This window comes from Amia ocellicauda, chromosome 8 (assembly GCF_036373705.1).
Source record: "Amia ocellicauda isolate fAmiCal2 chromosome 8, fAmiCal2.hap1, whole genome shotgun sequence".
NCBI classification, from domain to species: Eukaryota; Metazoa; Chordata; class Actinopteri; order Amiiformes; family Amiidae; genus Amia; species Amia ocellicauda.
In genome coordinates this window covers 44,250,746-44,278,743 of record NC_089857.1, presented here as the reverse complement: position 1 = coordinate 44,278,743, position 27,998 = coordinate 44,250,746, and the positions used below count along the sequence as shown (strand labels likewise).

The window sequence follows — 27,998 nt, the reverse complement described above, 5'->3', positions numbered from 1 at the left end:
TGTCTCCCTGTCTCCTGTCTCCCTCTCTGACCAGTCTCCGTCTCCTGTCTCGTCTCACAGGGAACCTTAACTCTTAATCTTAAACACAACCGGCTAAGTGCAACTGCCTGCTCTAGCAATCGGGCCTTTTTGAATGACTCGTTAGTTCACGAGATCCTAAAGCCCCGTTCTGTGGGCAGCTCAGCCTGTTTTGGCTCCTCCTGCTGCAAGGCATCGTGGGCAGACGGAGGCTCTTCCGCTGTATAGTTCGACAGCTGGAACTCCAGATTGCTGAGGGACTGCGGACGCTATGGGCAAAAACACCAGCACACTTGAGGTCAAATGGCATCCTACGGTTCATTCAGCTGGATGGATATCGATCGTTAAGACTAGGTTAGTGCATGTATTGTCCGAAGCTGGTGGACACTGGTCAGCCCAAGAGAGATCTACAGAACCAGTCAGTGAGCTCTGTGTCAGATAATGTGTCTCCCATGGATCGATGTACTTATCGTTTTCCGTAAAAAAAATAAATCTATATGTTCACAGCATGCAGTAATTTTAAATATTAGTAATTCTGCACAAAGGGAAGTGAGGATAAACCAGGAGCTTGTGTCTCGGGTGCCAGGTATGCCAATTTCACCGTCACAGCCCTGGTGAGCAGCTGAATACGAATCTGCTGCCTCTTTCTGATCATTCACAGGTTTCCACAGCATTAAAGCAAATCCACAATCGTTTCAATCAAAATAAAAACAAATCATAAACATATATATATGTATTTGATTAAATAACAGCAAACCAAACGAGTTTTCTTTTTGTTGATGGAGACATTAATGGAGACAGTCAGTATATCTGATGACCAAACCGTATTTAATTCAGACAGGAATTCATGCAGAGATGCCCGGGCAGTGTCTTAAAAGAATGTGTTCTTCTGAAAACTAACATTTCCAAAATTAAGCAGTTTAAGTATAATGAGTTGCACGCAACAGAAACCAGACCTCCTTTGGCTCTGTGGGACCAGGGGCCGAGTCGCAGAAACCTGCTGGACTGGGGCTGTGGGGGGGTGGAGACCTGCACTGCAGGTGTGCGGGATGGGCGCAGTGTCTCCCGGCCTTGTCCCCCTGATGTCGTCCTCCCAGGCCTGAGACACAGGGGCCTTGTCACGCGAAGGAGCTTGCGAGAGACTTCTCTGTTTCCACAGCACTGAAGACCTGACGCTAAAGTTTCATCATCATCATAACAACAATAATCTTAGTATTTACAGTCCGCTGCCTGACCCCGACACCACCGCTCACGCGTGGCCTATATCATACGTATCGCAAGAGTCCTTGGCATGACGTTATTCCTCCGCAGCTCCTGCCGTCCCTCAGGGGAAGCGTCTCTGCTCACAGCGATCACGGCCACGGCCCCGGGGTCCCTCCGCATCGATCTGCCCGGCCCTCCACCGACGACGCTGAATCCTGATCACGTGCTGCGAGCGTAAGCAACAGGCCAGCAATCAGTAACAGCCCCTCGAAAAGGCTCGCAGCGATCAGGAGAAAAGAAATGAAAACTCACAGGTGTCCCACTACTGTATCAAACTGTATTCGGGGTCATCGACTGTGGAATATATACCGTCACCTTCAAATAAAACAAAAAAGGCATCTGGTAAAACATTCCCTCCATTTCCTGCAGCAGTGCCACCTCAGCACTGCCCTTGCTGTTCTGCATTGCTGAAAGCGATGCTCGTTAAACATTGCATTCATTAACTCATTAATTCATTAACAAAACACAAACAGGATGGATGTGAATGTGAGTCAGAAACCCGGCTGAACTTACAGGAAATACGTAGGCTGTGCAAGGGTGACTGGTGCACTGCTGTTAAAGATCAATAAACACGGCACAGGGAGACATAACCTAACTGTAGAGGAGACCGGTATCCTTCAGTGTCTTCAATCTCGTTTACTAAACCTCCAGTAGATCAGATATAAACATGACATGGATGTGCACTTGAGGTTCCCGGTTCTTGATTTCAGTCGGCACTGAAACACGACATGACATCACAGCTACTATAGACTTACTCTGCACGTTTGTAGGGTTTGGCAGCGGTCCTCTCCTGACAAACACACACGACACAAAACACATCAACGTTACAATTCACAGATTCAAACAGGAATAACAGTCCAGCCAGTGATGGACACAACAGGAAGTGGGTCAGATCCACCCCAGAGAGCAGCAGAATGAGAAAAAGTCTAAACCGCGAGAGGGGGAGGACAGAGGTATAGAGAGCAGCTGCTTTGATGTGGTTTTATTTCTCCGAAGTGACCTCTGTTCTTCGTGAGAGAGAAGGGTAGAATACAGGAAAAAAGAAGTGACGACAGAAAGGGCTACAGGACTCTGGCGCAAGTCTGCAAAGGGCCGTGGTTTACAGAGGTGGAGACAGAAGACTCCTCCACACACCGATGTCCATGGGAAGGACACACCAGCTCCCTCGGTTCGCGCCGCTCGGTGCTCAGTGATGAGAAGACACTCACCTGCCGGCGGAGAGGCCGGGCCGCACGGCCGCAGGGGTCCTCTGGGTGTTGTAGAAGTTCTCATAGGGAACGGGAGCTGGGGGAGGGACAGGGACCCGGGTGAGCAGCTGTACACACAACCACATGGCAAAATGAACCCCAACGCCTTCACGGGACGCCAGCGAGAGCGCCTGGCACAGATCACTCCCTAGTCGGCGGTGCTGTGGCGCACCGTGGGTCAGACGTGTGCCGTGTGCCCTGTGTGGCGACTCTGCTAGCTGTGGTGTCGGCGGCAGGGTTCGGTGCCGAGGGGGAGCTTTCGAAGGCCAATCTCTCTCTGCAGAAGGACCACCTTCAGGAACGCGTGCCCCGATAACACCGCTGTTCCCTCGGTTGAGACGGAGCCCCGATGTGGAGGCGGCGTCCCGCTGAACCCAGGAGGAGCGCCCCCGCCCCACCACCCCACCCCGCGGTGCCGGGAACGTACCTGGAGGCTTGTCACCCGTCCTGCGCAGGTCGATGAAGTACTCGATGTCCTTCTGGATGCTGCACTGCTCCAGAGACTTGCGTACCTCCTCGTACAGCTGAGGACAGAAGGGCGGCCGTCTTTATTATCGTGACGCTTCATTTCATTCTGTACTCGCTGTCGTTTGCAAGGATTGCTTTCGTCGGCGGGGAATGCGTTAGCCCTGGTAACGTTGTGTATGAACGTTAGTGTTTCTAAAACCATGTCTTGGATACAGGCGTGTGCTTAATGACACGTACAGATCAGCGGCCATTTCCCTGTCCTCTGTCTATGATGGGAAGGGCACAGTGCCTATGAATAAGAGGTTGCCCCTCATGTCACGATCCTTCACACAGAACTCTGGCGACCTCTAACACAGCGAGCGGGGAAACCCAAACCGTGCTCGGCCCATCTCTTCAACCCGGTCTCTGACAGATCTGGCCACCCAGAGAGGAGAGGGGTCTCACCTCATCACTGGTCACACACTGCTGGGAGAGCTGGTTGAGGTGGGTCCACACCATGTTCCTCAGGAAGTTCTTTCTCTCCACCTCCTGGCTCTCAAACACCTGGAGGAACGAGAGCAGCATCAGGAACCTCGAGTCCTGGGGAGTGGCCCTTCCCCCCCCGACCAAGTCACACAATAAAAACTACTGAGAAATGATGCTTGTGACACATTGTCTGTTTCCGTTTGTTTATTTTAAATGGAGAAGCCGATCTCGTTTTAAACTGCCATGCCTTATGTGACTGCAGTCACCGAGATCTGTCCTGCTTTCGACATCTACAGAAGTTGGGACATGCACATAGACTGGCTGCCCACTAGGAGGCTTTATTCATCAGAGCTGGACATCCTTTCCTCTAGAGAAGTGAGACTGAAGCCCTGCAATCCTGTGGCGAAGCAGTTCCGCCTGCAATGCACCGCCTGCGACAGCTCAGAAACTGTTGATCTGGATCACACTGAAGTCTATTTTAATGGCTGAGTTTAGTTTCTGGAGGATTACCTCACAAGCCCGCACGTGCTCCTTCTGCCAGTCCTCACAGATCTTCTCCAGCAGGGACACGTTGTGACTGTACATCCTGTCTGCGGTGAGGACGAGAAGGAGGCAGCTTAGCGTCGCAGGCGTGCCCGAGGCGCGCGACCACAGCGGCGCTCGCTCTCTCCGAGCCCTGCCCTGCGAGTCTACGGGCCACTTACCGCCACCTCCCCCATACGCACTCACACATGCCAGCAAGAAGCTCAGGTACACCCACACCCAATCTCACACGCTCACTCAAATTCACACTCACACCCCCTCACTGAGTGACAAGGCTGGCCGCAGAGAGAACGGCCTCTCCCCGTTCATGTTTAGTACTGTCTGATGCAAATCTAGGGGCCATTGTCTCAACGGAAAATATGACACACAGAGAGGAAGGGCTCCCATGCGGTACGCTCACCTCCCGCCGCCACAAAGGTGCACCGAGTTGCCAAAGGGGGCGAAAGGAGAACCTGGCTGCAAATTAAGGTACACAACCTAATCGGGGGTCTGTTCCACGGGTCCCCTCAGGGCAGACCCCGAGGGTGAACCAGAGACTCTTACCTGCTTCCTCTGCTGCCGCCTTTGTCTGCTGGGATTTCTGATAGAGCTGGAAGAGGAAAGATGCGCGTTAATACACTGGTGTCGGGGAGTTCCTGCCTCTCAGAGCGAGACATCATACACTCACAGCCGGGCACGGATTCACATCACACTTGATTTGTCTGCTTTTGAAATGTTATTGCAGATTATCACTATGAATATGCATGTGTTTACACCCTCACCCAGGCCGGATCTATTCATACACTACTGTGCAAAAGTTTTAGGCAGGTGTGAAGAAATGCTGTAAAGAATGCTTTCAGAAATAGACGTTAATAGATTATATTTATCAATTAACACAATGCAAAGTGAGTGAACAGAAGAAAAATCTACATCAAATCCATATTTGGTGTGACCACCCTTTGCCTTAAAAACAGCATCAATTCTTCTAGATACACTTGCACAAACATCTTTCAAATTTGGACTCATTCGTGTACCGCTCTCCAGCCCTTCAGCGAACAAACTGCCTTCTGCTACAGCCAAATATTTCACATTGTGCCTCATCAGTCCAGAGCACCTGCTGCCAGTTTTCTGCACCCCAGTTCCTGTGTTTTCGTGCAAAGTTGAGTTGCTTGACCTTGTTGCCATGTTGGAGGTATGGCTTTTTGGCCACAAGTCTTCCATGAAGGCCACTTCTGACCAGACTTCTCCGGACAGTAGATGGGTGTACCAGGGTCCCACTGTTTTCTGCCAATTCTGAGCTGATGGCACTGCTGGACATCTTCTGATTGCGAAGGAAAGTAAGCATGAAGTGTCTTTCATCTGCTGCAGTAAGTGTCCTTGGCCGACCACTGCGTCTACGGTCCTCAACGTTGCCCGTTTCTTTGCTTCTTCAAAAGAGCTTGGACAGCACATCTGGAAACCCCGGTCTGCTTGAAATGTCTGCCTGGGAGAGACCTTGCTGATGCAGTAGAACTGCCTTGTGTCTTGTTGCTGTGCTCAGTCTTGCCATGTATGACTTTTGACAGTAAACTGTCTTCAGCGACCTCACGTTGTTAGCCGAGTTTGGCTGTTCCTTATCCAGTTTCATTCCTCCTACACAGCTGTTTCTGTTTCAGTTAATGATTGAGTTTCAACCTACATATTGAATTGATGATCATTAGCACCTGTGTGGTATAATTGTTTAATCAGACACCTGACTATTTGCCTACAAAATCCCTGACTGTGTGCAAGTGAACCTAGAAGAACTGATGCTGTTATGAAGGCAAAGGGTGGTCACACCAAATATGGATTGATGTAGATTGTTCTTCTGTTCACTCACTTTGCATTTAGTTAATTGATAAATATAATCTAATAGCATGTCTATTTTTCAAAGCATTCTTACTGTACAGCATTTTTTCTGCCTAAAACTTTTGCACAGTACTGTACATTTTTGCAGAATATACACATTTTAAGAAACTCAATAGTAAGCAAACACAAGACACTATTTCAGTCCTAAAGGGAGTTAAATTAACTAAGAGGTAGAAGTTTCCTCTATGTAACCAATGAATACAGCGATACGACCTATGCCGCCAGAGGTCACTGTCAAACTGCACCGCGGAGGAGGTTTCTCCAGCAAGATGCAGAGCAAGGAAGGGAAGCCACTGTGCAGCCACACGGACTTTTCCAGACACGTTCGCATTCACCAGGCCGGAGGAGGTGCCGGATCTCAGGCAACGATTCCTTGCTCTTTACATCTTTAAATCCGGCTGCAAGCGCCACTCCCTAACAAAGTGTTCTGCCGTTATTAAACCAGAGGACATGTTGGAGCAGCACGACCCTGGTCTACCCACATCCGCAGGCAGGGGAGCGCTCTCCCTCTCTCCCTCTCTCTCTCCCTCTCTCTCGCTCGCATGTTCCTCTCTCATTCGCCCAATAGGACTCAAGCCCAGTCGCAGCACCACACCTTTATCGCCTGCGTAGCTCCACTTCACAAACACTTCATCACCACATACAGGGAGCAGACACTAGTGTGCAAATACAAGCCAGAACACTGATTTAATTCCCTCCCCTGCTGCACCATCAGGTCTAGCAAAAGGTGGGTTAAAAACGATACCCGTGAGAGCAGGCTTTACGAGTTACTACGAAGCATTTCAGACTCTGAGCTCCACAGTCATGAAACTGTACCCTCAGCGATTAAAACAAACACACAAACAGGGCCACTTTTTTAAACTGAATTTTGGCTCTTGCTGCTCAGACGCACGGTGCTCGGCAGGGCGAGGGGACGCACCTTCTCCTGCTGCTTGGCGTTGCTGGTGTTGGTGTTGCGGTTCATCGTCTGCTCCGCTTCTTCTTTGTCTCGACACTTCTGCTCGTACGTCTTCTTGGTCTGCAAGAGACACAAACACACATGAACCTGCCCCTCGGGGCTGCCCTTCCCAGCCCCCCTCTGGAGCCCGTGACCGACTCCTTCAGATTAGAGCTGCCGTCACTGGAACCGTTTGACCACATCGTCTGTGTCGGCGCTCGGGACGCTCCCATGACACCCTGCTGAGCGGAGGGCCTCCAGTCGCTGATATAATTAGAACAGTCTAATCAATACATCACGAGGAGAGGTTGAAATGTCTCTCTGGCTGGTTTGCCAGCAGCTGAACGATGAGTCTCACTAAGTGCTGGTTTTAAAGGATCTTCAGCAGCATGGCTCAGGAGTCGCTCGTCTGAAGAAGCGTCTCCGGCTTCCTGTCTGGTCTGACATGTCTAAACATTTTACAGACTCTTATCAATTTCAGAATCAGTTTTTCCATCTAGTGGAGAGCAGGCATCGTGCGTCTGACCGCTGTGCCGTCTGGTCTCTCTCTCTCACCTGTTACATAGAGAGAGAGGCTCCTGGTTTGACTAACAGGAGTATCGCAACCGCTGTTAATTTTCCTAAACAATTGTCTTATCGTCTTTAACTCTGCTCACTAAATGCAGTGATGAATCGCTCCGAGGCCCGGGACTGTCAGAGCTCAGTGAACGGGGATGCGTTTGCTTGTTTACTTCGCTCTTCAGGGTTGAGTGAAGGGCCTCATCTGAATACGAGGCACCGATACAGCTATGGAAATCCGGTCCAGGCGGGTGTCTGCTCTAGTTCAGTCTATAGAAACTTTTCTAGCACTTTCTAAATGCAACAGTGTCCAAATGTAGCCAATGACATAGCTGTGTTGTATTCGTGTGTTAGAATAAGGTGACATATTATAATAATTTTAGTCACACTGCATGAGGGGAAGTTGAGCACAAAGTATCTTTCATAAGCATTTACTGAAGTTGCAAGGCTTTTCCATGGCTTTTCTAGCAGCTGCAGCCGCTGCAGCGCAGAGAGAGAGAGACTGCGCCTCCAGCAACTTCTGCTTTCCCATCAGCTCGCCTCTTATGAAATATTTTGAAAACTAAGACTCACTTCCATGGTTTTTTTGAACTGCGTTGACTTCTGCTTGTGGAAGGCCTCCATGTGCAGCTCCACCTGCAGGGAGAGGGGCAGACGTCTGAGTGAAAACCAGGCGGCGGACCACCTCTCAGCTTTGCAGGGACACTGACTGCGGTCCTGCCGCTGTGACTGAGTTGAATACTGAGGTTTCTGAGGGAGAGGAGCAGTAAGAACATCATTATTATTAATGTGGTGGTCCGCTGCGTGTCTGGGAGGGTCCCACCTTTTTCCGCGCATCTTTCTGACGCTCCCGAAACTCTTCCATTTTCTTCACTTCCTCCCGCAGGGTCTGGGCCAGGTGCATGTGCGCGACGCCCACGTTCTCCACTTCTGAACAGGGAAAACATACACGCTGAGCTCGGCCCGTGTCTCACCGCCTCCCCACCGCCGCCGGGACCTCGTCAGTGCCGACTGCCACACACACTGACTTCACGACCGACGCTCTCTGCGGTGTGCAGCATAGACACTGTGTGCGTTCATAGAAAACGTATCCGTTTCAAGAACGCAACGGCTGCAGTGCTTCTCCACCAGTGCGGGCTTTTTCCTGTGTTGCGTGACAGGACTTTCCCTACACTGTACTGTCAGCTCTCTCCTGTCCTTCCCTTGGCCAGACACAAACTCTTTAAAAATAACCTCGATTCTGCTGTTTATGATGATGATGCTTTGTCTTCCCTCCATGTAAAGCTCTCCATTTTAGCTACAGAATTAATAGAACTGCTTTTCTGACTCCCCCCCTGTACAATGTAAAATAACATCAGAAATAAGTCTCGGTCTGATATTTTAATCTCCTGAAAAGACAACACAAGAAGCGGGGCACTTACGCAGCTTGAACACATCCAGGGAGCGCTTCAACGAGCTGCAAAACAAACACATGTCAGATCAGAGCGGGTCGGGGGGGCAGCGCTGCGTGAAGTCACACTGACGGTGACCAGGCGAGAAACGGCAGCTGCGTGTTGCTGAATTTGCGGGGGGGAATTTGCAGACACGAGATTGGGATACAAATCTCTTTTGGCCGACACGATAAGATGTCACAGAACGTACTCTATATCTGTAAGAAAATTGAACATTACTACTAGCACAAGTACAACTACTACTACTAGCACCAATAATAGTAACAAACAACAACAACAATACTACATGCCTTTAAAATGACACACTTCAGTTTCATCTCACCATTGCACACATGGGGGACTTGTCTGAAACACTCTGCTGTCACACAACAACACAAAGCTCAGTCATTCGGCTCAACAGCCACACAGCTCAGCGGGGTGTGTTGCCACAGGTGGTCGTGCCCCCTGTATCGGTGAACGCACAGTGCCATCTCCAGCAAACTCAATGCCACCTGCAGAGGTCGCTGGACATGGGCAGTAACACACACGCACTCACTTCACTTCGCTCTGGCCACAGACCCTCTTGGATAAATTCAGCAGGTCCTTCCCGTACTTCTCCTCGATCGCAGCCCTGGAAACAGGTCAATGCACACATATTGCATTAAAACAGACACTGTGGAAAGCAGGAAAAACACATGCAAAGTCAGCTGCACATATTTTCATGTCCGTGAGTATACATATCTAGAAGGGACAGGGCTCTCAGACAGGATTTGCTTAATTATCTGACTGAATCAAACTACCGTGTTAGTTTGTTGATTTGTTTTGGTCTTGTTTTTTGTGGTTTTTCAGTTTTTTTGGGGGTAGATGGTCGATGGTTGCATTGAACACAAGACGCCGTGTCATCCTTGGAGCAGATCTGCTGCATTGAGGAATGAAACGCAGATCACAAATAGCCGTCAGGTGGGATTTAAACCTGCTTTTCTTAAAACAACCAAAATGAACTCTGGTCACTGTCCCCCACACGACCCAAAAGAGAGTTTCAGATGCTGTAAGAAAAGCAGGAGGATGAGGTGCTGCCGATGAAGTAAAAGCTCTGAGTGAGGAAATCGTGTTGTGTAAAGAAACTGATGTCAGTCACACTGATTGTTAACACATCTTTGTGGATTATTACAGAAACGTCTTTGAGGAAAGGTAGTCATGAGAAATATCACCCTCAAAACCCAGAAAGCAGAAATGCAAATGGCTGTTTTTTGTCGAGGTGGTTACTGGGAAAAGAAACACACTTTTGCGGTACCTCAGTTCAAAGAAGCGAAGGGGCTGGACCGATGCTTCTGTCTGGGGAGGTTACGAATTGACGCAATGATTCCCAGCACCGCCTCCAACAGTAAAGAGAAATTAGCAGGGTTATAAGTTGTCCCCCAGTTAGTGCTGTACTGGAGACGGTGACATGACAGTCAGGAAAACCCACACGAACACACAGTGCCACAGCCTACCCGACTGCACCGCGGTACCAGCTCTGGAGTGGCAGAGTTATTAGACCAGTTTCTAACTACAGTCCCACATCCGTTTCCCAACTCTGAACTGGTGGGATGCATTTTCATAGAGGGTCATCCACACAGAGCACTTTTGCTCACATCTCATAAATCTCGCCGGCAGCTGACTGATAAACCCACTTTGCAACTGTGATACGTCACACGGAATAAAGACTGAATTTCCTTGACAGACAAACTCAGAATCACGGCTCAGTTCCTACATCAATGTAGATCCTGTTTACAACACTAATCTAGAAGCAGCACAGATCATTCCTGGTGAATAAATGTGGTGTAATTTGGTAACTTGATGAAGTATTAAGTTCCATTCTGGCTGAGAGACCTCGGTTCGTAGTGGTTGTTTTCTATTTCACTTCCTGGTTTACAGGCAGATTAATGCTATCGAAGTGAGCTTGTTGGGGGGTGTACATACCTGACAGAGCCCTACAATCTGATTATCGTGCGCTGTAAATGTAGTGTAAATGTAGTCATAAAACTCATTAGAAGTTGGATATGACGCATGTCACCGTTCAGCAGCTTTTGGGAAATCACCTCAGGTAAAGGTCTTGGAAAGGGACACAGAAAAGCAGCCGTGCCGAATCAAAGGTTAACTACAATAAGACAGCGCCTTTATCACATGTTTTTATCAGGCTTTTTTACTGTAAACCAGCCCAATGAAAATAATCAGCGATACAGATGGGGATCTAAACTGGCGATCTGTCATTCATACTCAGGAAACACAGCCATGCCTCTGTGCCATAGACAGGGTCTTATTTCTACTCGGACGCGTCTTTCACACATGAAGTGAAAGTTGACACACTAACACATTTGCAAACATGTATATCTGCAGGGTGAACTGAAGAAAAGCCAAGCATTTGTGAGTTTACATTTTAATGCCCAAAATTGCTGACGATACCCCTGCATTTTCTTTGTTGACATCAATGTTTAGTTAATCTTTACCAAAGGTATAAATAAAAGTGTGGCAACAGTATTTCACATATTATAAGCATATGTATTACATCCATATGGGCTACAGACGAGAGGCAGGCACTTTTTAAAGCCTGACAGGTGTAAGACAAACACAGTACTCAAGATCCACCTTTAGATCTACAGGAGACCGTGTGAAGAGCGTTCAGGCCCCGTGTGACACGCGTTTAGGGCTGTGCTTGCCACATGTGGATCTCTGCTCATGGGTTGTACCCTTGGCGGATGTCTGTGTAGGTGTCATAGTGAGACAGCGAGAAGAACATAGGCGGGCCGCTCTGCAGGATTTCTTCAGCCCCGCGCTCACTCCACACCCCCCCGTCAGCAAGGGCACACCCGACCGGCAGCCACAGAAACACCATCTGGCAGCACTGACTGCAGGTTAGGTAAATATCCATAATAGCTGGTTGCATGAATGACACGTTTAATCCGCTGTAAGACCTGCAAGTGTTTGAGCTCGTACCGCAGGCTGCCAGATCTCTTCCAGGGACAAGGGAACAATGGAGGCTTTGTGACTGCATGCACAGAGAAGACTAATACTGCCAGCCTGCATGAAAACTACTTGTGGGGGTTAAATAACAAGGGAAATAAAATAACAAGTAGGCCGCCGGCATCACAAAGAGTTCTGCTATGAATATACAAATGCAAAAACAGAGGAACAATATCTTGCTTTTATCAGCGTGAACAGGGATAAATAATCTCATGCAGAAGATGCTGTTCAGGTGAAGAGGAAGCCGCGGATCAAAGGCCACAAGCTCAATCAATGGGATTCACTGGAATGAGGAACTTCTGTGAGGACAGGAGTATCGCGTGCTTCTTATAATTCTTCATCATTTTCATCACAAAGGAAACAAGGAAGAGAAGCTGTAGATCAAAACAAGTGGAGACATCTTGGGGAGCCTTCATCCAGTACAGTACAATATAAACTGGTGCTGATGGTGATTTATACGAGTATGAACTATACATATTGATCCATTCTTATTCTGTGTCCTCCAGACTGAAGTGAAGAAAAAGCTAAAAAAAACTAACAGTGTTATTGAAACTGGTCAATTCAAATGAAAATAAATGAAAATGAAAATCAAGGCTTCCGCAGGTCTTGGCAGCGAGTGCAGGATGAGCTCCGCGGAGGACAAATCACAGCTCAGAGCCGTGCTATCGCGTAACACGGACAGAAAGCAGAAGCACAGGGCTGGATAAGCGAGTCAAAAACACACACTACGTGCTCCGGGTACGGGCTTTGTGCCACTATGCTGCCAAGCCCTTCTACCAGCGAGTCAAATTCTTGCAGCGGCCCGGGGGCGAGGCAGCACTGACTGCTGCTGGAGTCCTATTGTGTTGGCTTTGAAGAGTGTGATGTCAAAGGAGATGCAGCTTTGAGTTTGTCTGCAAGTTAGTTCAGGGATTTGAAATCAAATATTTCACAATTGGATCTATATGTTAGACTGCACCTCTACTCTCTTGTGTCTGTCTGTGGCAACTTGTAAATACTTCTGATACTAAAATAGGTGGCTCAGCAGATACAATCTCGGCAGCACACGCTATTCAAAGGGACTTGGATAATATTCAGCAGTGGGCGACACCTGGCAGATGAAATTCAATGTGGACAAGTGCAAGGTATTACATGTGGGTAACAAACATGTCCACTATAATTACACTATGGGAGGAACAGAAGTAGATGAAGTATCGCATGAGAAAGACCTAGGAGTCTATGTGGACTCCTCACTTTCTCCATCCAAGCAATGTGGGGAAGCAATAAAAAAGGCAAACACGATGCTAGGGTATATTGTCAAAAGTGTAGAATTGAGAACAAGGGCAGTGATGTTCAGACTGTACAATGCACTAGTTAGAGCTCATCTGGATACTGTGTGCAGTTCTGGGCTCCACACTTCAAGAAAGATATCGCTGCTCTAGAGGCAGTTCAGAGGAGAGCAACCAGACTTATTCCAGGTCTGAAGGGAAAGTCCTACTGAGAGACTGAGGAACTGAACCTTTTCACCCTGGAACAGAGGAGACTACGTGGGGACTTGATCCAAGTCTTCAAAATCATGAAAGGCATTGACCACATCAAACCAGAGGAGCTTTTCCAGATCAGCAGGGACACAGGCACCCGGGGACACAAATGGAAATTGGGCTTCAAGGGATTCAAGACAGAAAACAGGAGACACTTCTTCACACAGAGAGGCGTCACAATCTGAACAAACTCCCCAGCGATGTGGCTGAAGAGACAATTTGGGAACATTCAAAAACAGACTGGATAGGATCCTTGGATCACTTAGTTATTAATGGACACCAAACGAGCACGATGGGGCCAATGGCCTCGATTGGACACTGTCTTATGTTCTTATGTTCATATATATATATGGGATGGTATGGTGTCTGTCTGGGGCTGTGAAGCCTCACCTGGCTTTAATGAAGTCTTCGATTTCTTTGCAGGTTTTCTTGCCGTCGTTCAGGTGCTGTATGATGCTGTCGTACCCGCCGGTGCTGGTGATTTCAGTGTTCTGCAAACAAACACATGTCATTGGGCACATTAGAAAAGCCTTTGTGTTATTAAACGTGCCCCAGTTCCCTGCCTGTCCTCCCACCACTGCTCTCTCTGCCCCTTTGCCCTGTGCAGTGTTGTATTGTGGCTCCGATGCCTCCGTTAGCCGTGTCCTCAGTTTGTTTTCTCTCAGTCGGTGGCAACCGCCAATATTTCATATTCATATTTCATAAGCTATGTATGCCTTGTACTTCTCTGTATTTTTGCACTTTGTTTGCACTTATTTTGTAAGTCGCCCTGGATAAGGGCGTCTGCCAAGAAATAAAAATATTATTATTATTATTATTATTATTATTATTATTAAGCTGATCAGCGTGCAAACACAAACCCACTGGCAGCCCTGTGACTCACAATTGCCAGCCTCTCCTTCAGAGTAGCTACAGACTTCTCATTTCAAACTATAAGCCTGTTTTATACACACACAGAAGAGCTATTTTAGCAGTTTTCCCACTGTCACCGGAGCTATGCGCATCATGCTTGTGCACGAGGGTTTGCTTCACACCCTGAATGAGGAGCAGGGCCAAGCTGACAGACACTGCCGTGTTTGTGTTCCCTGCAGTGTGTGCTTCGTGTTGTGCCGATACACGTCAGCACGACGTCGAAACAACTCTTCTTCTCAGAGCAGGGCTGAGGAAACGGGCCTGAGATTTAGCAGAAAAAATGATGCCATGACTGGACAACAATCACACTGACCAGTGTGTCGGGAGCCTCCCATATAATACAGAGCAGGACTGGCAGGGCTGAGCACCAGGGGAGGTTTCATATTGTTCCTTTTCATGCATTTAAATAAACTGGTTTCCCAGCCACGTTCATGCCATTACTTTGCCTCTTTATGTACCTGACCTATCAGCATTCACATGACTGAAATGATGAAAACTCGGTACACCAGACCCGAGGCCTGGGATGAAGACACCAGCACGTTCAAGCACTTCAGTCCAGCACTTTTCCTGTTTTTAAACCGACACACAATATAGTAACATGGATGAATCAGCAAGTTGAGAAATGGGGAAGCTACAAGATGAACAAGTGTAAACACAAGACAGTTTACACTGGCTCGACTCGAGAGGCCAGTCTGCTCTCTTCTCCGCGCTCCCCGCCCCCCCGCACTGCTGCGGACATCCGGCACCGCGAGAGAAAACCACTCGACAGCAGGATGTAACGCGTTGTAGAGTGCAGTTTAACACTGGGGGGCTCAGGAGGGGAAGGGTTTCTCTGAGAGGGGGGATTTTCACTGTTCTTTCTGTTCTTTCTGTTCTTGCATTAAAAAGGACCCTTCTGGAAAAGAACTGTAGTTAACTACACTGTGAGTGCAGTATTGGGTGGCAGTGTGTGTAGTAGTCAGGGCTCTGGACTGAGTGGAGGGTTGTGGGATCAATAAGGTGGGGAGCACTGCTGCTGGACCCTTGAGCGAGGCAAACCCAGCTGTACAAACGGGTCATTGTATGTAAACAATAATGTCATCTAGTTGAGTTACCCTGCTTAAGGGTATCTGCTAAGAAATGCAATAATACTACAAATATATTGTGTATATCTTTTTATCATAAGGGAAGGATTTCTCCTCCTTTAAATGATTCTTGTTTTCATCTCCATTTTCATCATGGTGAGCGGGATCATATCCCCTGTGCGGCGCTCCTCTCTTGCACAACGGCGGTGCGGCGCTTCTGAACAGCTGAAATACGCCCTCGAGCTGCAGTAAAGCTCTTTTGTCATTTTGTTTTGGAGAATAATAGCCTTGTCAGCAAAAACAACTCTACATACAGATTCACGCCGCGAGTGAGAGAGTCATTTCTGAGAGCGTTTGTGGTCACAATCTGTAAACCCCTAAGATTAGCCCACCCTGGCAGTGGCAGGTCGGCGGACAGATAGACTGCCGCTCGAGCAAAGACGATTTTAAACGCAACCCTTCCACTCACTTACACTGGTACAATAGAAATGCAAGAACATCAAAGCGGGCCCCATAACGACATTGAAAAGGGCCGCTTCATTTGTTTGTGCTTTGATGACTGGTCAACAGAATCATATCTATAGCAAACGCACTGATACAAACAACGTCAGGCATCCTGCATGATAACACAACATCTAGAGACGTTTCCACATAGTATACTGTGCTTCTAGACAGGAATCCTCAAAACATGACACCACAAAAAAGGCGACTGATTCAAAATATTCCTCAAGCGACATCTAATTAAAATGGAAAACAACAGAAACATTTGTATTTCAAATCACTGGAGCAGAAGGTTTCGACTCAAATCTCTGGTTCTTTTCTGTGACGAGTTCAACTCTGCACTCTTTGTTCAGGACAGACAGACCTCGGGGCGACAGCGGTTGTATAATCATGCAAATGGGACACAGCTCAGTGTACTGAAAAAGAAACGATGCAAAGCGCACTTGATTTGTGTCTGCTTTGCATAGATACTGCACAGAAACGCTGAGCCTTTGTTCAAGCTCCCTCGCAGCGCCCAGTGAGCCCCATTCATGGGCACTCAAGGCCGGGTCAGTTCCTTTACCTTCGGTGCCAAATCCGTCCTATCTGCTGAGTTCCAGTTCTGGGACTCCGATATTCTTCTATCTCAACTCCAGAATTTAATCGAAGCGGACACCAATTTTCTTTAGCAAAGTTCCTTCATTAAGAAAAAGGACACAGCCGCGGCTTTTTCAGCTTTCTGATGTTCGGGGACTAATAATGACATTATATCTGCAGTCTGCAATTGCACGAGTAGTTAGCTACACAATGCCAAACGTTTCTCCTTAACTGAAGATCTCACTCATGCAGAGAAAGTAATGGACAGATATTTCAGATTCTCCCATAAAAGACAAACCCATCCTTGCTGTAATCTGTCTGTTTGGTAGTTGCTATATTAGCTTGTAGTATCTCTCTCTCAGCCACAAAACACAAAGGCCAAACACGACCTATTTGGGCCATTAAATAAAGCGTTAAGACAAGCTGAGTGGTTTTCACTGAGCGGGGAGCTCCGACCGCAACGGCTACATGAGTTCATGTGTAGAAGCACAACTGTACCGAGGTCTGCACAACCTTAGAAAACCTAAAAGGTCAAATACAGCTCTGGAAAAAATTAAGAGACCACTCCAAGTTCAGAAATCAATGTTAAGAGGCCTCTTCATTTTTTCCAGAGCTGTATATAATATATAGAAGGGGGAATTCAAGACGTCCTGCACATAGAAACAACATCAGTGTAGCATTAAAAGGTGAACATTACACACTACACTGCTGTGCTGCTCTGAGCTGCAGTTTGTGTTGGTTCTTCTACACCAGGGGTTCCCAGTGTCTGGTGATGGAGGGCCAATTTCCCGAGGTTGCATGGGATGGGGGGGGCACAGGAACCACTGATTTTATTTCCTATACATCTCTGTTAGGGAACATAAAAATATAGAAAAGCTTCAGAAAAGGGGTGGTTGAAAGTTGACTTTGGGGGGCCAAATGTGGCTTTGAGAAGCCCTGTTCTACACTCTGCGCTGTACCAGAATACCCGTGCTATTGCAGCAGCTCCAGGGAAGCATCACCCCCCGCTCTGCTGTGTGCAGTGTGTGGGGTCCTCCAGTTACTAGTTCACCTCGAACAGGAAGTTACAATCGATTTTCTGTCAAAGGGAATTGAGGAAAACATCTGGGTATTGTGTGTAAACCAGGAAGCCCTTCAAACACAGGAGCACATTGTGCACTGGCTTGTTGGGTGCCCCCCATGCCGAAGGTCCTCTCTTTCAGCTCGTCGACTTCTCCAAATCCCTGTAATTACCGTCTGCTCCACATCCCCCGCAGACATGTGATTGTCTCGGCTGAGCACCACACCTTGTTCAGTCCTGCACTGCGCTGCTCAACACTGAAATCATTTTCAAATGTCACAAGCTGATTCGTTTATTCCATTGTACACTTGACACACATACTTCAGCCCAGGAACGCTGGAAAATATACGATGATGATGATGATGCCGTGCAGCAGGAGAAGTGCCAGAGGCAGGACTGGATGCTGCTCAGACTGTGGGAAGCAACAGGCAGCTGTAAATCCGTCTGACTGCACTGCTCTACAACTGAATGGCAGAAGGAAAAGCGCTGTGCACCGTAGGAAAGTGAAGACTGTGCTGAATGGGGAACCTGACGCTATCAATGAACCTTGTGGCACGTTCAACCACCAACTAACCGTTCCTCTACATTATAGTTAAGACTGTTAACACTGTTAAGATGGATGGATTTCCCTGTTTCTTCAGTTAAAACAAACTAAATCATTTTAAGATGCAACCAAGAGGCCGTTTAAACATTGAGCAGAAACTGAGTTATGGGGCCCCAAATGTAAAACAGGCACCAGACTCACTTGTATGTTAGCTAAATACCCCAGATTTTACATTTAGATTTTGAAAAGGTTGAACATGAGCATTTAGACTTCACATTTACATTCAGCATCTACATCTAGATTTAAAATACACATGTATTTTGTGAGACAGATGTAAGATTTAAGCTTAATATTTACACCGATCAGCCATAACATTATGACCACCTGCCTAATATTGTGTAGGTCCCCCTTTTGCTGCCAAAACAGCCCTGACCCGTCGAGGCATGGACTCCACTAGACCTCTGAAGGTGTGCTGTGGTATCTGGCACCAAGACGTCAGCAGCAGATCCTTTAAGTCCTGTAAGTTGCGAGGTGGGGCCTCCATGGATCGGACTTGTTTGTCCAGCACATCCCACAGATGCTCGATTGGATTGAGATCTGGGGAATTTGGAGGCCAAGTCAACACCTTGAACTCGTGATTCATCAGACCAGGCCACCTTCCTCCATTGCTCCGTGGTCCAGTTCTGATGCTCACGTGCCCATTGTAGGCACTTTCGGCAGTGGACAGGGGTCAGCATTGGCACCCTGACTGGTCTGCAGCTACGCAGCCCCATACGCAACAAACTGCGATGCACTGTGTGTTCTGACACCTTTCTATCAGAACCAGCATTCACTTTTTCAGCAATTTGAGCTACAGTAGCTCATCTGTTGGATCGGACCACACGGGCCAGCCTTCGCTCCCCACGTGCATCAATGAGCCTTGGCTGCCCATGACCCTGTCGCCGGTTCACCACTTTTCCTTCCTTGGACACTTTTGATAGGTACTGACCACTGCAGACCGGGAACACCCCACAAGAGCTGCAGTTTTGGAGATGCTCTGACCCAGTCGTCTAGCCATCACAATGTGGCCCTTGTCAAAGTCGCTCAGATCCTTACGCTGCCCATTTTTCCTGCTTCTAACACATCAACTTTGAGGACAAAATGTTCACTTGCTGCCTAATATATCCCACCCACTGACAGGTGCCATGATAACGAGATTATCAGTGTTATTCACGTCACCTGTCAGTGGTCATGATGTTATGGCTGATCCGTGTATTTTCAAACGTCCAGATTTGGGATTTAGTTTAATAAGCACTCAAACAGCTAATAGATGATTTTTGGTTTTGTAATTGAAGCATTTATAAATGTGTGGTAAAGCCTTAATTATAACTTAATTCTGGGGGAGGGAAAGGTTCAATCTGTGGGGAAAAGACGCTCAAAAGTGTCTCTGTGCTGCAGGTGGCGCGGCGGGCACAGCGCGGACCAGCCCGTCAGACTCAGATTCAGTCCGGTGCGGTGAGCTGTACTGAGACCACAGCACACTGCACACTGCACACTGAGCACAGCACACTGAGCACAGCACACTGCACACTGAGCACAGCACACTGCACACTGCATGCACACTGAGCACAGCACACTGCACACTGCACACTGAGCACAGCACACTGCACACTGCACACTGAGCACACCACACAGTGCACACCACACAGCACACAGCACACTGAGCACACCACACAGCACACTGCACACAGCGCACACCACACAGCGCACAGCACACAGCACACTGAGCACAGCACACTGCACACTGCACACTGCACACTGCACACAGCACACCACACAGCACACTGAGCACACCACACAGCACACTGCACACAGCACACTGAGCACAGCGCACACCACACAGCGCACACCACACAGCGCACACCACACAGCGCACACCACACAGCGCACACCACACAGCACACAGCACAATGCACACAGCACACTGCACACTGAGCACACCACACAGCACACAGCACACTGAGGACACTGCACACTGCACACTGCACACTGAGCACAGCACACTGCACACTGAGCACAGCACACTGCACACTGCATGCACAGCACACTGCACACTGAGCACAGCACACTGCACACTGAGCACAGCACACAGCACACTGCACACTGAGCACACCACACAGCACACAGCACACTGAGCACAGCACACTGCACACTGCACACTGAGCACACCACACAGCACACAGCACACTGAGCACAGCACACTGCACACTGAGCACAGCACACTGCACACTGCATGCACACTGAGCACAGCACACTGCACACTGCACACTGCACACTGAGCACAGCACACTGCACACTGAGCACAGCACGCTGAGCACAGCACACTGCACACTGCACACAGCGCACACCACACAGCGCACAGCACACCACACAGAACACAGCACAATGCACACAGCACACCACACAGCACACTGCACACACCACACAGCACACACCACACAGCACACAGCACACTGCACACTGAGCACAGCACACACCACACAGCACACAGCACACAGCACACTGCACACACCACACAGCACACACCACACACCACACAGCACACAGCACACTGCACACACCACACAGCACACACCACACAGCACACAGCACACTGCATGCACACTGAGCACTGCGATGCCAAAACTCAAACCCGCAGGACAAAGCAGATCGTGACGCGGTGGTTAACACATAACAGCCATCGTAGTGAGGAGAAACTCAGCTCGCTTACCCAGAAGTTGTCTTTGAAGTGCGCCTCTTTCATGGTGGCAGGTGTTGGATGTGGCGGCTGCGCTGTGAGGTCCCGCTGCTGAGCCTGTCCTGCCGGAGGACTGAGCGCCTTTAACTGCAGGAGCTTCAGTTCCTCAAAGTGCGAGCCCAGCGCTGCGTCTCCCTGCGTCCGGGTCCTAAAGTCCGCAGAGCTGCGCCTCAGTCACACGGTGAAGCGGCATCGATCACTGAAGTCACAGTAGCAACGTGTTCCTGTTAGACACTGTGTAACTCTGAGGCCAAACGGCGCTGTGACGTGTCCACACGTCAACACTGTACACACACATGTACACACACACGTACACACATACAGCACACACACACAACAACACAGCATGTACACACACACACACACACACACAACAACACAGCACACACACACACATTTACACACACGTACACACACACACAACAACACAGCATGTACACACACACACACACCACAACACAGCACACACACACAACAACACAGCACACATACGTACACACACACAGCACACACACACACAACAACACAGCATGTACACACACAACACATTTACACACACACACAACAACACAGCACACACACACACACAACACACACAGCACACACATTTACACACACACACAACAACACAGCACACACATGTACACACACACCAACACAGCATGTACACACACACACACACACAACAACACAGCACACACACACAACAACACACACAGCACACATTTACACACACACACAACAACACAGCATGTACACACACAACACATGTACACACACACACAACAACACACTGCACACACACAACAACACAGCATGTACACACACAACACATTTACACACACACACAACACACACAGCACACACATTTACACACACACACACACAACAACACAGCACACACATGTACACACACCAACACAGCATGTACACACACACACACACAACACAGCACACACACACAACAACACACACAGCACACACATTTACACACACACACACACACACACACACAACAACACAGCACACACATGTACACACACAACAACACACACAGCACACATTTACACACAACAACACAGCACACACACAACAACACAGCACACACACACAACACAACACAGCACACACATGTACACACACACCAACACAGCATGTACACACACACAACAACACACACTGCACACACACAACAACACAGCATGTACACACACAACACATTTACACACACACAACAACAACACACACAGCACACACATGTACACACACAACAACAACACACACAGCACACATGTACACACACACAACAACACAGCATGTACACACACAACACATTTACACACACACAACAACACAGCATGTACACACACACACAACAACACACTGCACACACATTTACACACACACACACACAACACAGCACACACATGTACACACACAACAACAACACACAGCACACATTTACACACACACAACAACACAGCATGTACACACACACACAACAACACACACAGCACACACATTTACACACACACACAACACAGCACACACATGTACACACACACACACACAACAACACACACAGCACACATTTACACACACACACACAACAACACAGCATGTACACACACAACAACACAGCATGTACACACACACAACAACACAGCATTTACACACACACACAACAACACAGCATGTACACATACACACACACACACAACACACACAGCACACACACACAACAACACAGCATGTACTCACACAACAAAACACTGCACACACACACACAACACAGCACACACATTTACACACACACACATACACACACACAACAACAACACAGCATGTACACACACAACAACACACTGCACACACATTTACACACACACACACACACACCACAGCACACACATACACACACACAGCACACACACGTACACACACACCAACACAGCATGTACACACACACACACAGCACACATTTACACACACACACACAACAACACAGCATGTACACACACAACAACACACACTGCACACACACAACAACACAGCATGTACACACACAACACATTTACACACACACACAACACAGCACACACATTTACACACACACACACAACAACACAGCACACACATGTACACACACAACAACAACACACACAGCACACATGTACACACACACAACAACACACACATTTACACACACACACACACAACAACACAGAATGTACACACACAACACATTTACACACACACACAACAACACAGCACACACATTTACACACACACACACAACAACAACACACACAGCACACATGTACACACACACACAACAACACAGCATGTACACACACACACAACAACACACACATTTACACACACACACACAACACAGCATGTACACACACACACAACAACACAGCATGTACACACACAACACATTTACACACACACACAACAACACACTCACACACACACACATTTACACACACACACACCAACACAGCATGTACACACACACACACACACACACAACAACACACACTGCACACACACAACAACACAGCATGTACACACACACACAACAACACAGCACACACATGTACACACACACGTACACACACACAGCACACACACAACAACACAGCATGTACACACACACACACAACAGCACAGCATGTACACACACAACAACACACTGCACACACACACATACACACACACAGCACACACAGCACACACACACACACAACACAGCATGTACACACACAACAACACAGCACACACACACACAACAACACAGCATGTACACACACACACAACAACACAGCATGTACACACACACACAACAACACAGCACACACACACAACAACACAGCACACACATACACACACACAGCACACACACACACAACAACACAGCACACACACACACACACACACAACAACACAGCATGTACACACACACACAACACAGCATGTACACACACAACAACACACACACACACAACACAGCACACACACGTACAAACACACAAACATACACACAAAACAACACAGCATGTACACACACAACAACACAGCACACACACACACAACAACACAGCATGTACACACACACAACAACACAGCATGTACACACACAACAACACACTGCACACACATTTACACACACACACAACAACACAGCACACACACACAACAACACAGCATGTACACACACACAACAACACACACACAACAACACAGCATGTACACACACACAACAACACACTGCACACACATTTACACACACACACACAACAACACAGCACACACATACACACACACAGCACACACACACACACACAACAACACAGCATGTACATACACAACAACACACTGCACACACATACACACACAGCACACACACACAACAACACACTCACACACACACACATTTACACACACACACACCAACACAGCACACACATACACACACACAGCACACACACACAACAACACAGCACACACACACACAACAACACAGCATGTACACACACAACAACACACACACACACACAACACAGCACACACACGTACACACACAACAACACAGCATGTACACACACAACAACACAGCATGTACACACACACAACAACACACTGCACACACATTTACACACACACACACAACAACACAGCACACACACACAACAACACAGCACACACATACACACACACAGCACACACACACACACACACAACAACACAGCATGTACACACACAACAACACACTGCACACACATACACACACACAGCACACACACACAACAACACACACACACACACACAACACAGCACACACACGTACACACACACCAACACAGCATGTACACACACACACACAACAACACAGCATGTACACACAACAACACACACTGCACACACACAACAACACAGCATGTACACACACAACACATTTACACACACACACAACAACACAGCACACACATTTACACACACACACACACAACAACACAGCACACACACAGCACACATGTACACACACACACAACAACACACACATTTACACACACACACACACACAACACAGCATGTACACACACACACACACACACACACACTGCACACACACAACAACACACACTGCACACACATGTACACACACACGTACACACACAGCACACACACACACAACAACACAGCATGTACACACACACACACAACAACACACTGCACACACACACACATACACACACAGCACACACAGCACACACACACACACAACACAGCATGTACACACACAACAACACAGCACACACACACACACAACAACACAGCATGTACACACACACACAACAACACAGCATGTACACACACACACACACACAACAACACAGCATGTACACACACACACAACAACACAGCATGTACACACACACACAACACAGCATGTACACACACACACAACAACACACACACACAACACAGCACACACACGTACAAACACACAAACATACACACACAACAACACAGCATGTACACACACAACAACACACACACACACACACACAACAACACAGCATGTACACACACACAACACACACACACACAACACAGCACACACACGTACACACACAACAACACAGCATGTACACACACAACAACACAGCATGTCCACACACACAACAACACAGCACACACACACAACAACACACTGCACACACATTTACACACACACACAACAACACAGCACACACACACACACACACACAACAACACAGCACACACACACACACACACACAACAACACAGCACACACACACACACACACACAACAACACAGCATGTACACACACACACAACAACACAGCACACACACACAACAACACAGCACACACATACACACACACAGCACACACACACACAACAACACAGCACACACACACACACACACACAACAACACAGCATGTACACACACACACAACACAGCATGTACACACACAACAACACACACACACACAACACAGCACACACACGTACAAACACACAAACATACACACAAAACAACACAGCATGTACACACACAACAACACAGCACACACACACACAACAACACAGCATGTACACACACACAACAACACAGCATGTACACACACAACAACACACTGCACACACATTTACACACACACACAACAACACAGCACACACACACAACAACACAGCATGTACACACACACAACAACACACACACAACAACACAGCATGTACACACACACACAACAACACACTGCACACACATTTACACACACACACACAACAACACAGCACACACATACACACACACAGCACACACACACACACACAACAACACAGCATGTACATACACAACAACACACTGCACACACATACACACACACAGCACACACACACAACAACACACTCACACACACACACATTTACACACACACACACCAACACAGCACACACATACACACACACAGCACACACACACAACAACACAGCACACACACACACAACAACACAGCATGTACACACACAACAACACACTCACACACAACACAGCACACACACGTACACACACAACAACACAGCATGTACACACACAACAACACAGCATGTACACACACACAACAACACACTGCACACACATTTACACACACACACACAACAACACAGCACACACACACAACAACACAGCACACACATACACACACACAGCACACACACACACACACACAACAACACAGCATGTACACACACAACAACACACTGCACACACATACACACACACAGCACACACACACAACAACACACACACACACACACAACACAGCACACACACGTACACACACACCAACACAGCATGTACACACACACACACAACAACACAGCATGTACACACAACAACACACACTGCACACACACAACAACACAGCATGTACACACACAACACATTTACACACACACACAACAACACAGCACACACATTTACACACACACACACACAACAACACAGCACACACACAGCACACATGTACACACACACACAACAACACACACATTTACACACACACACACACACAACACAGCATGTACACACACACACACACACACACACACACACAACAACACACACTGCACACACATGTACACACACACGTACACACACAGCACACACACACACAACAACACAGCATGTACACACACACACACAACAACACACAGCACACACAGCACACACACACACACACAACACAGCATGTACACACACAACAACACAGCACACACACACACACAACAACACAGCATGTACACACACACACAACAACACAGCATGTACACACACACACACACAACAACACAGCATGTACACACACACACAACAACACAGCATGTACACACACACAACACAGCATGTACACACACACACAACAACACACACACACAACACAGCACACACACGTACAAACACACAAACATACACACACAACAACACAGCATGTACACACACAACAACACACACACACACACACACACAACAACACAGCATGTACACACACACAACACACACACACACAACACAGCACACACACGTACACACACAACAACACAGCATGTACACACACAACAACACAGCATGTCCACACACACAACAACACAGCACACACACACAACAACACACTGCACACACATTTACACACACACACAACAACACAGCACACACACACACACACACACAACAACACAGCACACACACGTACACACAAATACAACAACACAGCATGTACACACACAACACATTTACACACACACACGTACACACAAATGCAACACACATGTACACACACAACAACACAGCACACACATGTACACACACACGTACACACACACACAACAACATGGCACACACATGTAGACACACACCTCACCCGTCCTTTACTGTCCCATTATCCACGGTGCGTGTTTCGTGCCTGTGATTGTTCTCCCTGCTGGTTCAGGGTTTTCAAATGGCACCAGACTCTACTGCCAGGAGTGCAATCAGTGCCTCCAAATAATGACCATTTTAAAAGATATCTATTCTATTACTCCATCTGAATGCAGGGGAGAACAGTTCTGTATTTAAATGGTGGGCTGGCATTCAAGCATGTTCCACACACATCTTTTTAGCGCAGGTATTCAATAAAATGTTTAATTTAAACCTGGAGCATAACGCGTA

General features: G+C 47.7%; 1 protein-coding gene across 2 annotated transcripts; it reads right to left on the bottom strand.

The window, feature by feature from the left end:
• Window positions 1–827: 827 nt before the first annotated feature.
• On the bottom strand, window positions 828–27,847 carry pstpip2 (proline-serine-threonine phosphatase interacting protein 2). 2 transcript variants are annotated; one of them, XM_066711613.1, is made up of 16 exons: window positions 27,707–27,835; window positions 20,725–20,950; window positions 13,709–13,809; window positions 9,352–9,426; window positions 8,787–8,821; window positions 8,189–8,295; window positions 7,939–8,001; window positions 6,790–6,888; window positions 4,548–4,593; window positions 3,972–4,051; window positions 3,441–3,539; window positions 2,956–3,052; window positions 2,490–2,565; window positions 2,037–2,071; window positions 1,534–1,596; window positions 828–1,447 (listed from the first exon to the last, which is right to left on the bottom strand). In XM_066711613.1, exons 2-15 carry the CDS (start codon window positions 20,755–20,757, stop codon window positions 1,544–1,546), a joined length of 999 nt encoding a protein of 332 aa, XP_066567710.1. In that variant the 5' UTR covers window positions 20,758–20,950; window positions 27,707–27,835; the 3' UTR covers window positions 828–1,447; window positions 1,534–1,543. The 2 variants fall into 2 exon arrangements, with proteins under 2 accessions (XP_066567710.1, XP_066567709.1); XM_066711612.1 differs by lacking the exon at window positions 1,534–1,596 and having other exon boundaries at window positions 27,707–27,847.
• Window positions 27,848–27,998: the final 151 nt, after the last annotated feature.

Bases quoted from the DNA above. Each gene is read 5' to 3' on its own strand.
- pstpip2 (XM_066711612.1), bottom strand. From the start codon at position 20,757: ATGAAAGAGGCGCACTTCAAAGACAACTTCTGG. The intron at 2,566-2,955 runs GTACGTTCCCGG...TCCCTCCCCCAG, and splicing joins GACGGGTGACAAGCCTCCAG to CTCCCGTTCCCTATGAGAAC. The intron at 1,448-2,036 runs GTAAGTCTATAG...TTACGCTCGCAG, and splicing joins AAACCCTACAAACGTGCAGA to CACGTGATCAGGATTCAGCG.